At 46.9% G+C, this 12,789-nt stretch overlaps 1 protein-coding gene across 5 annotated transcripts in view; it reads left to right on the top strand.

Annotated features, from left to right (window-relative positions):
* The window catches only part of CNNM1 (cyclin and CBS domain divalent metal cation transport mediator 1), a 61,983-nt gene extending 51,198 nt beyond the window's left edge, over positions 1-10,785 (top strand). For 4 of the 5 annotated variants that reach the window (XM_070559498.1, XM_070559486.1, XM_070559471.1 and 1 more), the window contains 4 exons: positions 5,004-5,187; positions 5,339-5,488; positions 7,175-7,276; positions 8,299-10,785. In XM_070559498.1, the coding sequence (XP_070415599.1) occupies positions 5,004-5,187; positions 5,339-5,488; positions 7,175-7,276; positions 8,299-8,378 (516 nt within the window). In that variant the 3' untranslated portion in view covers positions 8,379-10,785. The remainder of the gene's footprint in view (positions 1-5,003; positions 5,188-5,338; positions 5,489-7,174; positions 7,277-8,298) is intronic. The other variant, XR_011522666.1, reaches the window with a different exon arrangement.
* The last annotated feature ends 2,004 nt before the right edge of the window (positions 10,786-12,789 follow it).

Here is a 12,789-nt window from a genome sequence, read left to right as displayed (position 1 = left end):
CACTGTCTCTTTTCTTCTCCATCTTCCTTTCCCATTGTCCCTACTTGGAACCTCCTCCCTTCCCCTACTTTATCTTTTGCTTTATTTCCTTGGTTAAGGATTTACTTTCCCAAGAGCTAGTCTTGCCTTCACAGCACCTCCCATCACACTTACTCTGGGGGCAGAAGGACACTGCTCCTTCCCCCACCCCCACCTCATGGTGTAACGTAGATAGTTTAGACATGAGGAGATGGTATGTTTGACGCCCTTCTTTGAAATGTCAGCGCATTATAAACTTAAGTTGTGAGAGATGGGTGTGGATCATTCCTAACAACTGTATAACACATTCACTCTCGTTATCTCATTATCTCTGGGCAACTTTTACAGGCTCAAAGAGATTAATGATTTGTCAAAGTCACCCAGCTTGAAAGTGGCAAAACTGGGACTTGAAGCTTTGTGTTGAGTAGGCAGTGTGTTTCACACCGTATTTTCTAGGTGAAGGGTCATTTGTCCTTCTTTGACTAAACTGGAAGCCAGATCTAAACTAACTAGTCAAGAGAACCCGAAGTAATATCAAGTGCACTTTTGAGCTTATCAAGTGTCATTTAGGAAATCTTCCTGTCCTTTAAGCCAGAAGAACCTGCAAGACTCCAAAGAAAGCTTCACCTTCAGAAAACCCATGCGCTCATTAGAAAATTGGGCTTTGATGATGACCTTGGTTCAGGCCATGTGCCAGACCACAAGATTACAAAGCAGTTATTGGGGCACCTCCTCCAAAGGATTGTGAAAGGCAACCTTAATGGGTGTGTGAAAGGCAGCACACAGAGCGCAGGCTCAGACGATTTTCCCTGGAGAGCAAGAGTAAAGGCCCTTTAAATGAAATCTCCAGATTGAAAGGGGTGCTGTTATTAGACTCTTGGAGTTTCCTTCCCCTCTGAGAACTTGGAGTCCACATTCTCTTTTCACCTTCCCTCTCTCTGGCTCCAGGAGTGAATAGCACTCTTGACGCAAATAATCCATAATCAATCTATAAATCAAAATTGGAGTGAGTTTATTATGAGCCAGGTCTGAGGACTATAGCCCAGGGCCTTCCTTCCCCAAGGGCATCAAAGAAGGAGGGTATACAGAGTGGTATACTGTCTTGGAACAAAGAGCATACATCACATATGATAGGAATGTCCCTTTTGCAATAGTCATGAGGTTGCTTTGCTGGCACAGCAGATCAGTGGTCACAAGAAATAATCCTCATTTCTAGAAAGAGATGCTTATTGTTAAGGAAATGCCAATATCGGGGAAGATACATCCTATCTTTAAGGGCATCATTCTTGTCTTTGGGACATTGTAAATGTTTAAAGCAGATGTATAATGCACGCTCAACAGGCTACAACAGGCCCTTTTGGAAATACAAGATCAGGCCAAATTAGTTTTAAACCAAATGGCTTCCTCGTATACTCCAATATATCCTATCGTTTTCCATTTATTTAACAGAACTTTCCCAGGCAAAACACACACCATATGAGACAGTGCACTGGCTAGGGCTTTGAAGGCTTGCTAACTGTCAAGCCCCAGGCAATCCCTCAAACTTTCTGGACCTCATTTTCTTATTTGTAAAGTGAGGATGATTAAGACCTCTCATGCCTACCCCATACAGTCATTACAAACAGCAAAGGAGGTAACACATACCTGAGTGCTCTGTAAGCCATAGTGCACTAAATAGATGGAAGTTTCTGTCCTCATCTGCCAACCTCTATCTGCAAAAGCAAGCTCCTCTGGATAACACTAGCACTAGAGCTTTCACCAATTTCTGAAAATTTAATATCAGTTCCATCTCTTTAGGATATTTGTAGCATTTCCAGTAATATGTGTGATTTCCAAAAATAAATAATCCAACGATGTTTTAAATAAAAAATTTAAAAGACATTGCAAACCAATTTGGTGAAAAAGCTATCAGGAATAAGTTTGTTACTGCAATTAAATACTAGATTTATCTGTGAGCTTCCTCGTCATAAAAGCAAAACAGGAGAAATATAGTGGATATTTGAGTTCTCATCCAATATAAGGAACTGTATAATTCATCTAGAGAAAGGAGCTTCTTCCTGGCGGTAATTTCTTGATGGATTCCTGTATGACTATGGAAGACATCAGCAGAAAATAATACATATTGGCTTCATCTGGTTTTGCCAGAATTTATGTTCTTCATATGGAGGTTTCTTATTTTAGCCCTCTATACAAGCTGGGGGTCCAATATGAAAGTTTAACATGAGTGAAGGCAATTATTGAGGGGAGTGAAAATAATAATTGATTGCAGAGGGACTTTTCAAGAGTCCAGAGCTGTGGTTCTCATCCTTGGCTTGCATTGGGATCACCTGGGGGGCTTTAAGAAACACTGATGTCTGGGCCCCCCTTAGAGATTAGCATATAATTGCTGAAAGGTGTTGCCTGAGCGTAGGATTTTTTTAAAGCTCCCCAAGTGATTCTAATGTGCTACCAAGGTTGAGAACCACTGTCCCTGGAGTCATGAGTAATTAGCATGTCACTTTGATCCTTTATCTGAAGACTTACAGGTCCCTGAGCCATCAGCATGGACTGCATCACAGTGAATTTGTTGATATTGTGTGATTGACCAAAGATAGGGTTTTAGACTAGTTGAGGGCAGGCTCCAGAGTTGACATCTCTTGCGGAAATTTTGGAACCTGATTTCTCTTCTCACTTCCCAACAGACAAGGCTATAAAAGTCAGGTGTTCTCAACAAGAACATTGACAAATGCTAAGTTGAGACCCATCGTTCCATGCCATAAAGCATAGGACATATCATTTTGACTTGAAAAATATCAAAGTCAGTTGTTAACACTTTGCTGTTTTATCCTTTTAAGTCCTTTAAAGGGAGAAAAACAAAAACCTGAGTAGGACGGTGTCTGATTTTAACTAGGTCTTAAGTCAGTGGTTCTCAAAGGGTGGTCTCTCCAAACCAGCGTCATTAGCATCACCTGAGAACTTGTTAGAAATGCAAATTCTCAGGCCAGCCCCCAGACCTAGTATGTTAGAAACTTGAGAGTGGGGCCCAGTAATCTTGTTTTAACAAGCCCTCCAGATGATTCCGATGCAGAAGTCTGAGAACCACTGATTTCAACTGTCAAGAGGACTGTTTTTGCCTCCTCGAATGGGCAGTAGTATGATTGAAGCCTGGGATCTCTGCATGTGTGTGTTCTACAAGTTTTGCAAAAAGACATACATTCTTAATTGGTGTTTTTGTGTTTAATTAGTAGTGCTTAGAATTTGCTTGATTTTCAGGCAAGATTTCCTGAAGTTTGTTAGGGAAGAAAGAGAGGATTGATAATGTACAACTAAGTAATGGGTTCCCAACTTGAGGGAAAATCAAAGATTTCTCTTTGTGAAGAAGAAACATTGCCTGAATGGTTGTTGAGATGAAATATTTTGGCTAAAATTGTGACCTAATATCCAGGATGAGTGCTAAATAATTCTTAAAACAAGAGATTGTGTCAAGAAGCTCTTGTTAGCGTTGGTGATTTTAAGACATTTTGGAGGAATCAGAGGACCATAGGATCTAGAAAATGTGGCAAGAACATCATAGAATAATAAAGCAGAAAAAATTAGCTCACCCAGTCAGTAAAAAGTATCAGACCAACAGCCTGTACGGAAAAGGAAGGAGGAAAACCTGCTGGGTGGGGAAGGCAGAAGTGGGATGAGCCAGAGATGACGAAGAATCAACCCAGAAGGTGTGAGTAATGAGCAGTCTAGGACTGACTCAAGGCCTTGGGTTTGGCCCTCACCCACAGCCCCCAGGGAGGCCAGGCATGGGACACACCCAAACCAGGGAAAGGAGGGCCTGGAGAGCAGGTGCTGAGAAGTCAGCAGTTGACAAGGGGCCACTGTTGAAGGAGCCCTTGCCAGATATTAAGCCAACTTCAAGCCCCTTGTGTTCCAATGTGTAAATCTTAACCATCCCCTCTCCTGTTTCCAGCCAGACATAGTTACTGTTCCAACGTGTAATACCAGTCCTGCCCCTAAAGGAAAGAGAAGGCAAAATGCGCGCAGTGTGTAGTTGTGCCAGTTCTCCAGCTAAATACATGCAGAAGGGTGCGAACACTTTAGGGGACTGAGGACTGGGAAGGGTGCTGTGCCATGAGCATTTTCATTTTCTCCCAGTGCCATTCATTGATTAACAGTATCACATTCCTATACTGGGAGGTGCAAAAACTGGCCTCTTTTCACTGGAAACAAGCATTCACAGCACCAGTCTGCAACACACACCCAGAGAACAGGGATGACGGAGAAACCTTCTTCCCACTTTCCAGAAAAGACATTTGATCGTATTTTTCCTGCTTGGAATTATAGAAGTTCCCTTCTGTTCTGGCTGAGCCTAACTCTCCAGATGCCTTCACTTGCCCGTGAGGTTTGACACATCAGGAAAGTCATTAATATGATTCCTACGAGACATGTGGGAGACACCTCTGCTGTAGACTTTTCCCACAGAGGAGCATGATTCCACATCTGGTGATGGGCCAACTCCAAATTAGAAATGCCCCTGCTCTTGAGCCTCAGCCTCCAGCTTCCTGACTGTAAGACTTGGGACAGCAGAGCTTCCCTTACCAGAGTCCCCACTGACTGATCCCGTAGGAGAGGGCCCTTGGCAATAATATAGTGTATGTTTTAAACTTCTCCATGGGCAACCACCCTAATGGAAGATGCCCTCCATCCTCTCCAGGGTCTCAGGAGAAGAAGGCTTGGCTTCTCCAGGTGTACTGGAGGAGTCCAGAGCCAATAAAAATGAACAGTGGGAACTCTGGTGGCAAACAAGCAAAGGGTCCTCTCATTGTCCCTCAGCCACTGGGCTGGTACAGCTTGGGTAAGGCCCCCAGTTCATGGATCCTAGGCCACAGAGGCCAGGAGTTTCTAAGCATCCTGGTGGGGCTACTTCTGAGGTCATGAAGGCTGGCCACATCCAGAAAGGGCTCTGCCCAGCTCCTCCTGAGTTTCCGCCCTTCTCTGCCTCTTCCTTCCAGATCACACGGCAGCAGTACCAGAACGCGCTCACCGCCTGCCACATGGACAGCTCACCCCAGTCCCCTGACATGGAGGCTTTCACTGATGGAGACTCCACCAAGGCCCCCACAACCCGGGGCACACCCCAGACTCCCAAGGATGACCCTGCCATCACCCTGCTGAACAACAGAAACAGCCTGCTGTGTAAGTCAGTCAGGCAGATGGGCTGGGTTACTATGGGGTGAGGATGGCTCTGCCTTCCTCCTCAACGAGGCCCAGAGCTGCAATCTTGTGCTTCATGGAGCCCCAGGTCTTCTTTAAAGCAGAGGGGTGACATGCTTGCTGTCCTCCTCAGGCAGCCGCCCCGATGGGCTGAGAAGCCCCGGTGAGGTCGTTTACCTGAGGATGGAGGAGATGGCCTTCACCCAGGAGGAAATGACGGACTTCGAGGAGCACAGTACACAGCAACTCTCACTGTCTCCTGCAGCTGTTCCCACCAGGGCAGGTGAGGGAAGGAACCTGGGCCGGCAGGAGCAAGAGGGGTCACCACCACCAGGTGCTGGGATGACCCAGGGCGAGCGGGTGAGGGGAGCCTGGGCCCCAGCCCCTGTGTAAAATTTCCACCTCCTTATACCGCCAGGGAAGGAAACTAACACTTACTGAGCGCCTGCCATGCGTCAGGCCAATCTTAATCCATTCTCCCAGGAAAGCTGTGTGTACAGCAGTGATAGGAGCTGTATTTCCTCCTGGATTCAGACCCTGGCTCCTTCATTTAGGAGCTTTGCAATTTTTGGCAAGTTGCTTTAACTTAGGATTCAGTTTCCTTGTCTTCAGAGATAAGTTTTCTTATGTGATAGATATAAATCATGGTGGCCAGCGCATAAAGTAGCTTTGAGTATAGATGAGATAACATATATAGAGGGCACACCACGGTGCTTGGGACCATGCTCTCTAAATATTAGATAGTTATTATTATACCTACTTTACAGATTAAGAAACTGAAATCAGCCATCACTTACTGGCAGAGCTGTTCCTTTCTTTTGGGCCCCAGAGACCGGCGGTAACTGTAGGACTTATCCTGAGGTCTGAGATCGTATCACCTCCCTCTGAGACACTGAACGTTCTGTCTTGACGGTGATGTTGCCCCGAGCTCCCCGTGTCCCACCAGTCCTGGGATCCTTCTGTGCTTGCCTCACTCAGATATACTTCCCCAGGCATTCAGAAGCCCCCTCCACCCACCCCCCAGGCCAGCAATTACCCCACCCAACCTTTCAGACCTGTCCTAGTCCGTAGGTCTGAGACCCTCAAGTCCAAAGCAATGACCTGATGAGTGCTCATAGATTTTTGAAGTCAGCGAGACAGCATATTTGAACTTGTGGCTAACTCAGAAAATCTGGAACACACAAAATCACCATTGCAGGACCTGGATTTAGAACTGGTGTTCTTTTTCTCCTGCACAGACTGAATTTAGTGGCTAAAGCGTGTAGCAGGAAATTGTATAAAGGAAGAAGAATGGAGGAGACGGGCTTGTCTTTGGGGATCATATAGTCTATCCTCCTTGTATGACACATGAGGACCCTGAGGCCTGGAGAAGGGAAATGACTTGCCCGAGGCCATACACTGCATTAGAAGTGGGCGAGGCCTCGTCGCTTTGGGTGCAGAGCAGTTTCCAGTACACCACTTTGCATCCCTGGTTAACTTCTTATTGCATTTGCAGTAAGGGCCTGAGCCACTTCCCGGCTCTGAGAGTCTGTGGCTCCCTGAATCCCCACTGGGTTTGGTGGGAGAAGATAAAGGCATGTGTTTGTTATTGAACTTGGTGATTTTCCAAGGCCTGTGCAGGTAGAGGAAGGAGCCATCCCCACCTGTCCTCACATGTACTCTTTGTCTAGCAGAGATACTGAGTGGAGAATGTCTTGTTCTCTTCTTCTCTCTCTTGCCAAACAGTGTTTGGATACTGGATTCCCACTCCTGTTCTCTGTCTCGTTGTTCCTTTTGTGGCACTAAAATGCCTCTTGCTAACTAATTAGAGCCAGTGCCTTCCTGGGCATCCCTCCCTACAGCCACCACTGCCTTGGCTCTTGGTTTGAACTTTGACCTGCTGAGGAACATCTCCCAGAATCACCCCACCTAGATCCCTGGGTGTGTAGGTTGGAAAGACTCGAGTTCTGTCTTCTTTCCTTTCTCTCAGCATCAGATAGTGAATGTTGTAATATCAACCTGGACACAGAGACCAGCCCCTGCAGTAGCGACTTTGAGGAAACTGTGGGCAAGAAGCTGCTGAGAACCTTGAGTGAGTAGCTTTTCACCCAAACAAAAGCCGCCCACCAGCTGGCTAATAGAAACGTCATGTTAGGTTATTACTCCTGGAGGAGGAACTGCTGACTCCTTTTGCGAACCCTAATGAGGTACAATTGTGGAAATCCATAATACGGCTTGGGCCAGTACCGCACCCTTGATGGGTTTGGGGATCTGTCCCATTCAGTTGGTGATTTGGACAAGAGCCTGCCATCCGTGGCCAAGAGCCAAATCCTGACCTCCCTCCCTGGCCTGTTCTTGTAAATAAAGACTTATTGGATCATAGGCCCATTTGTTATCTGTGGCCACAATGACAGAGTTGAGTAGTTGCACCAGGGACCAAATGGCCTGCAAAACCTATAATATTTACCATCTGGACCTTTAAAGAAAGAATATGTGTCCAGGAGACTCAATACAAAAGGAAAGCAATATCCTCTATGGAAGGAAGTCAGTGGCAAGAGAACAGGGTGGAAAATATTTCCTCCTAAAAACAACAGAGCTGGGAGCAGAGTGCCCTCCCATCCTTGAGGATAATTATGTAATTACCCCCACCTGCCCCAGTGCAGAAGGGAAGTTACTTAGAGCTAGAGAATGAAGGTCCCGGGGAGTGACTCCCAGCTACACCCACCACCCCTGGCTGATGGGACCTGAAAGGCTGTGAGAGTCCTCTTTCAGTGTCTGGCAGTCATTTGGCCCGGGGCCTCTAGGGGATGGGGAGAGCATGATCCTGAGGCATTGCATGGGCTTTATTCAGTCCTCTCCAGGAAATCGCCCTTCCATTGGCATTAGGCTGGGTTTGTGGCTTTTTGGGGATGTCATCTCAGTGGAAAGTGCAGCCTAATCCTTCAAGATGTAAATATGCTATTAGCACCAGGATACAATGCAGATTACTTCCTGCCAAACTGTTAAGGGCTTTGTCTCCATTTCTGCTCCTATTATGAAAAGAGCTTGGACCACCAAGAGAGTATGAATGTCCTCCTGGTCTTACAATTGATCCTTACAAACTGTGTTTTTCAGGTGGTCGAAAAAGGAAGAGGTCATCAGATGGAGAGCGAGCCTCTGAGGAGAACTCCAACTTAACGCCTCTGATCACATGATGGGGCAGACTGCATTTGCTGGGTGTGTGAGATTGCAGAGCTTTGGGGGAGAACCCACCCTCCCATCATCTGCTCCCCCCCAAAGCCTCCCACAGGTGACAGAGCATTCTGCTTTCCTTACCACCTCTTCACCCCTAGCTGTCAGTTTGGCAGATTTTCCCTCATTGCCTCCAGTTTGACTCAGAGCCTTGCTGTGGCCGTAATGGAAGGAGGTGCCTGCAATGGAACATGCTAGAAATGGTCTTGTCCACAGCACAGTCTGGAACTGGAGAAGAAATGACCCCAAGCTGACAGTGCCACTCTGGGACCCCTGTTGCCCTTTGTTGTTTGGGATCCCCTGATGCCATATTTCATGCTTAGCTTAATACAGAAGGTGCCACCGGCAGACAGGGACATAGGAGGCTGGAGTAGCAGGTGTGAAGGTTAATTTCAGGAGATGCACCAAGAATTCCTCCAGAACTTTAGAACAGAGGGACTCAGCTATGTTGGCATGTGAAGTTACAGTACAGAAAACTGTCAGTGACCAGTTTCCTGTTAGATAAGGGTTTCAGCAGCCTGGGAAGTGTGTCTCAGCTGGAATGGAAAGAATGTGAAATGGAACCTCAAGTCACTGTTTTTCCCAGGGACGCATCTGTTTTGGCTCCCAATCAGCAGTCATCAATCCATCAATAAATCTGCTCTGGAAGAGGAGGAGCAGGGAGCAGAGAGACCCAATTGGGAGCCAGAGATGGAACTTCAGAGATGGAACTTCAGGTTTTAAGATCAAATCAAAGCAAAAAGAAAAATAATTATATGGAAAAATTCTAAGCTGTTAAAGTGAGTTTAGCCATGACAAACCAAAGAGTGCCCAGGTCAGCCAAGAAGGATGCAAGCTCTCGTGGGACTTCAGTGTGCATCCCACAGGAACAGTGAAGAATCACTCTTCTTTTTCATCCATTCCTCTCACCCCCACCCTTACTCCACCCCAGCAGGTCAGCTAAGTGTACTTTATGCCGAGAACTTACTAGATCTCTGGGTTTTCACCTGGATGTTGGGGTAGATGCAATTCCAAGCGTAACCACCAGGTGGCAGAATGACTGCATATACCTACTTAATAAATCGTTCTGATGAGGAACCACACACCCAGACTTTGGGAAAATGTGGAAGTAAGTGAAGGTTGTCCTTGGGACATCTGTCTCCCTTTCTGACCTGTCTCCCACCCCTTGGGTCCCTTCAGTCAGGGATCCAGTGATCCAGCGCCGCCTGCTGAATCTCCAAACCATTCCCAAACTTTTCCATCCAGGTTTACCACCCCTTTCCTCTAAAACCATTACTCCCATCTCTCCACACCCTTTCAATCAATAATCACATGAAGAGGTGGGAGATTGATAATTCCTCTGGGTTATTTGCATCTCAAAAGAAAATGCTTACCCACAGGAACCTTTAACTCAGGGGTTCTTAACTTGGGGTCCATCACCCCAGAGGGTCCATTGTTGGACTTCAGAGGGTCTATGAAAGCCCTAGCACTGTCCGAATTTAGTATATGTGTTCTTACGCGTGTTTTCCAGAAGCCTACAGCTTTCATAAAATTCTCACAGATCTCAGACCCACCAAGGGTTAAAAGCCACTATTTTAACTAGTGGGACTTTCAGCCCAAAGTTTCTGCAATGCAGAGTGAATAGTGGGCAGTTTGAGACAGATTTTTAGTTATAAGTGGTCTTCTCAAGTGTCCGTCACCTCAATGGGGAAAGCTGGCACCCACCAAGCCGTGGAAGTCCTCAGAAATTCTTGGCACGCCCTAGAGTACTGTACAACTTGGACCCCACATAACGCGGCCCCTGCTTCCCCGCCAAACCAGAGCAGGTATTGCAGACAGGAGGGCCACAGCACGTGGAAGTAAAGACTTTTCAGCTGGAGATGGCTTTTCCAGTAATGTATTATCGGCTTCATACCGCTTGCCTGGTTCTGCCTGAGGCTCAGCAGTGCATGACTTCTCGTAAATAACTCCGCAGCCACCACCCACCCCCAAACCTACTCTTGCCTGGTAGGAATAGGCAAAGTGTCAGACACCCTTGGTGCTGGTTGCCTCAGACCCAAACCAGTGAACGGTGAGTTTCCAGCAAGAACTGCCATCATGCAGTCTTGCCCCGCTGGCCACTGGCCCAAGGGAGCCTGCCTGGCTAGTCTTCCCTACCCCTTAGGCCACGGGGCTCGGGCCACTGCTGCTGCAGTACACCCCTCCCTTTGCAAAGTCCCCTAAGGAGCCTGTCACCACTCCTTTCCTTATTCCTCGCCGCCTCCCCTCCCAAGGTTTTCTTCAGGTTAAAAAAATGTTTAAAAAAAAAAGAGGATTTTAAAATAAAGCATTTATGAAGGCTCAATAAATTGTAAATAATTTTTAAATAAAACGAAAATGCCTTTCCTGGAATGTGGCTGTTTTCCTTGCCCCTGGAATCTGAGAGTTCTGAAGTGGCTTAATTTGAGATGCAGGTTGGGTGGTGCACACCTATAATTACCTCACCTGAGGCCCACCTGCCTGAAGAGGCACACCTCTCAGGGCCAGGTGAGAGGCTGCTGTTAAGGTCACAGGAAAACACTCAGGCTCTACTTTGGGCAGCCAGATGGGTAAGATTTTGCAGGAGCGAATGGCGGAAATGGAAAGTAAAACCCAAATGAGAAGCCGGAGTGTGAATGCAGATAAGGAAGAAGCCCTAAGACGATAATGAGAAGCGCAGGCATTTGTTGAACGCAAAGTGATATGCGAGGCATGGGCTGGGCACCTTCAAGGTCAAGGGGGCCAGACCCAGGCAAGCACCCGAGACAATGTGCTGGTCACGCCAAGTAGCTTCTGCAGACCATTTGGAGAGGAGCCGAAGTGACACAACTCCAGCAGTTTCCAACCAAAGGCTGGGAAAGGCACAGGGAGTGGGCCAGGCTCATTGGTCAGTCTTAAACCAATGCAGGAGGGAGGGAACAGCTAGACAGGTGGGAAGGTGTGTTTGGGCATTTAAGGTCTTTGTGGAAGGCTGGAATCTGACACCTACTACAAATTTCTGAAACCTGAACACAGGCCGATTAGTGGCCTGTGCCAGAACGACTTAAGATTCTTCCCAGGAGTCTCCATAGCTCTTAACTTCATTAATAATAATAATAAATGATAACTATTTTGCTGAGGGCTTTATGCGCTAAATCTTGTGCAAAGTATACATTAGCTCATTTCTTTCTCAACACCACCCTGTGAAGGTGGCATTACAGTCTGTCCCTGTTTTACAGTCTGCACAACAGCTCAGTGAGGTGACTTGCTCAAGGTTCCACAGCCAGGAAGTGGTGGAGCTGGAAGGTGTGAGTGCCCCCTGGTGAGCAGGCAAAATGTGAACCCATCCTACCGCTGACAGTCACAGTGCATACCTGCGTGCTAGGGGCCCTGAGGAGTCCTTCAGTGAAGAAACCATCGGAACTCAGGACGCCCAGCTTGTCCCAGGCTTACACAGAGCCCTTTCTTCATGTGAGCACACGTAGGACCCTGGAACACACTGGAGGGAACACTGACCAAAATATATATAGAAACAGAGTGAAGAGCCCAAAGTCACAGTGGGATTGGCACGTTTTTAAAATGCTGAAACATTTTAGCACTTTGGTTTAAAGAAGTGCTTTTAACTGTTTTTTCATCAGTGCCCCCCCACAAAGAGAAAAATTGCATTTAAATTCTCCCTAGCAAGAGAAATTAAATACCAAGAAACAAGATTTTGTCAAATAGGATTGCGCTTTGGAGGGCCACAAACCATTTTAATACTCAGAGCTTTTTTGCCCCCAAGAACCAGTTTTTGCCCCCTTGGAGGTACTGTCACCCTCTTGAGAATTCATGGTTTAAAGCTATGCTTCGGGAGAATGAGAGATGGCCAGAAGGGAGAATTGTTCGCCTCCTATTTGCCCGTCTTCCCTGACTCACGACAAGCATTTTTAAATAGGAAGGGGAGCAAATATCAATAGAAAGGAAGGTAATGAAGAGATGAGTGCAGGATCACCCAGTCCCCTTAAGTCTGTTCACATGTGCCAGTGCAATCACATACTTGCACAGTGTCCTCTGATGGACTGCGGGGGATCCAGCCGGATGGTGAAGGATCTGGAAACCATATGCTGTGTGGAAACACTGAAGAATGGGGAGAGGGAGGAGTTTCACGTGGAGAAGCGAAAACGAGGAAGAACTGCCACTTGCAAATGTCTGAAAGGCCATCAGTTAGAAGAGCCAGTCGACTTGGTGTCCGTGGGTTTAAAGGGAGGGAGGAGGGGACCAGGGAGTGGGGCAGATGGAGATCGCACTCCAGATCAGGGTAAAAGATCTTCACAACTAAAGGGCTCTATCGTGAGAATGGGATGCTTCACCGTTGAAAGAATCCATCTGCCTGCCCCCAGCCCAGCTCAAAGTGACAAG

This window comes from Equus przewalskii, chromosome 1 (assembly GCF_037783145.1).
Source record: "Equus przewalskii isolate Varuska chromosome 1, EquPr2, whole genome shotgun sequence".
Taxonomy (NCBI): domain Eukaryota; kingdom Metazoa; phylum Chordata; class Mammalia; order Perissodactyla; family Equidae; genus Equus; species Equus przewalskii.
Note: the sequence above shows the minus strand (reverse complement) of the source record. Positions and strands in the feature narration are given on the sequence as shown.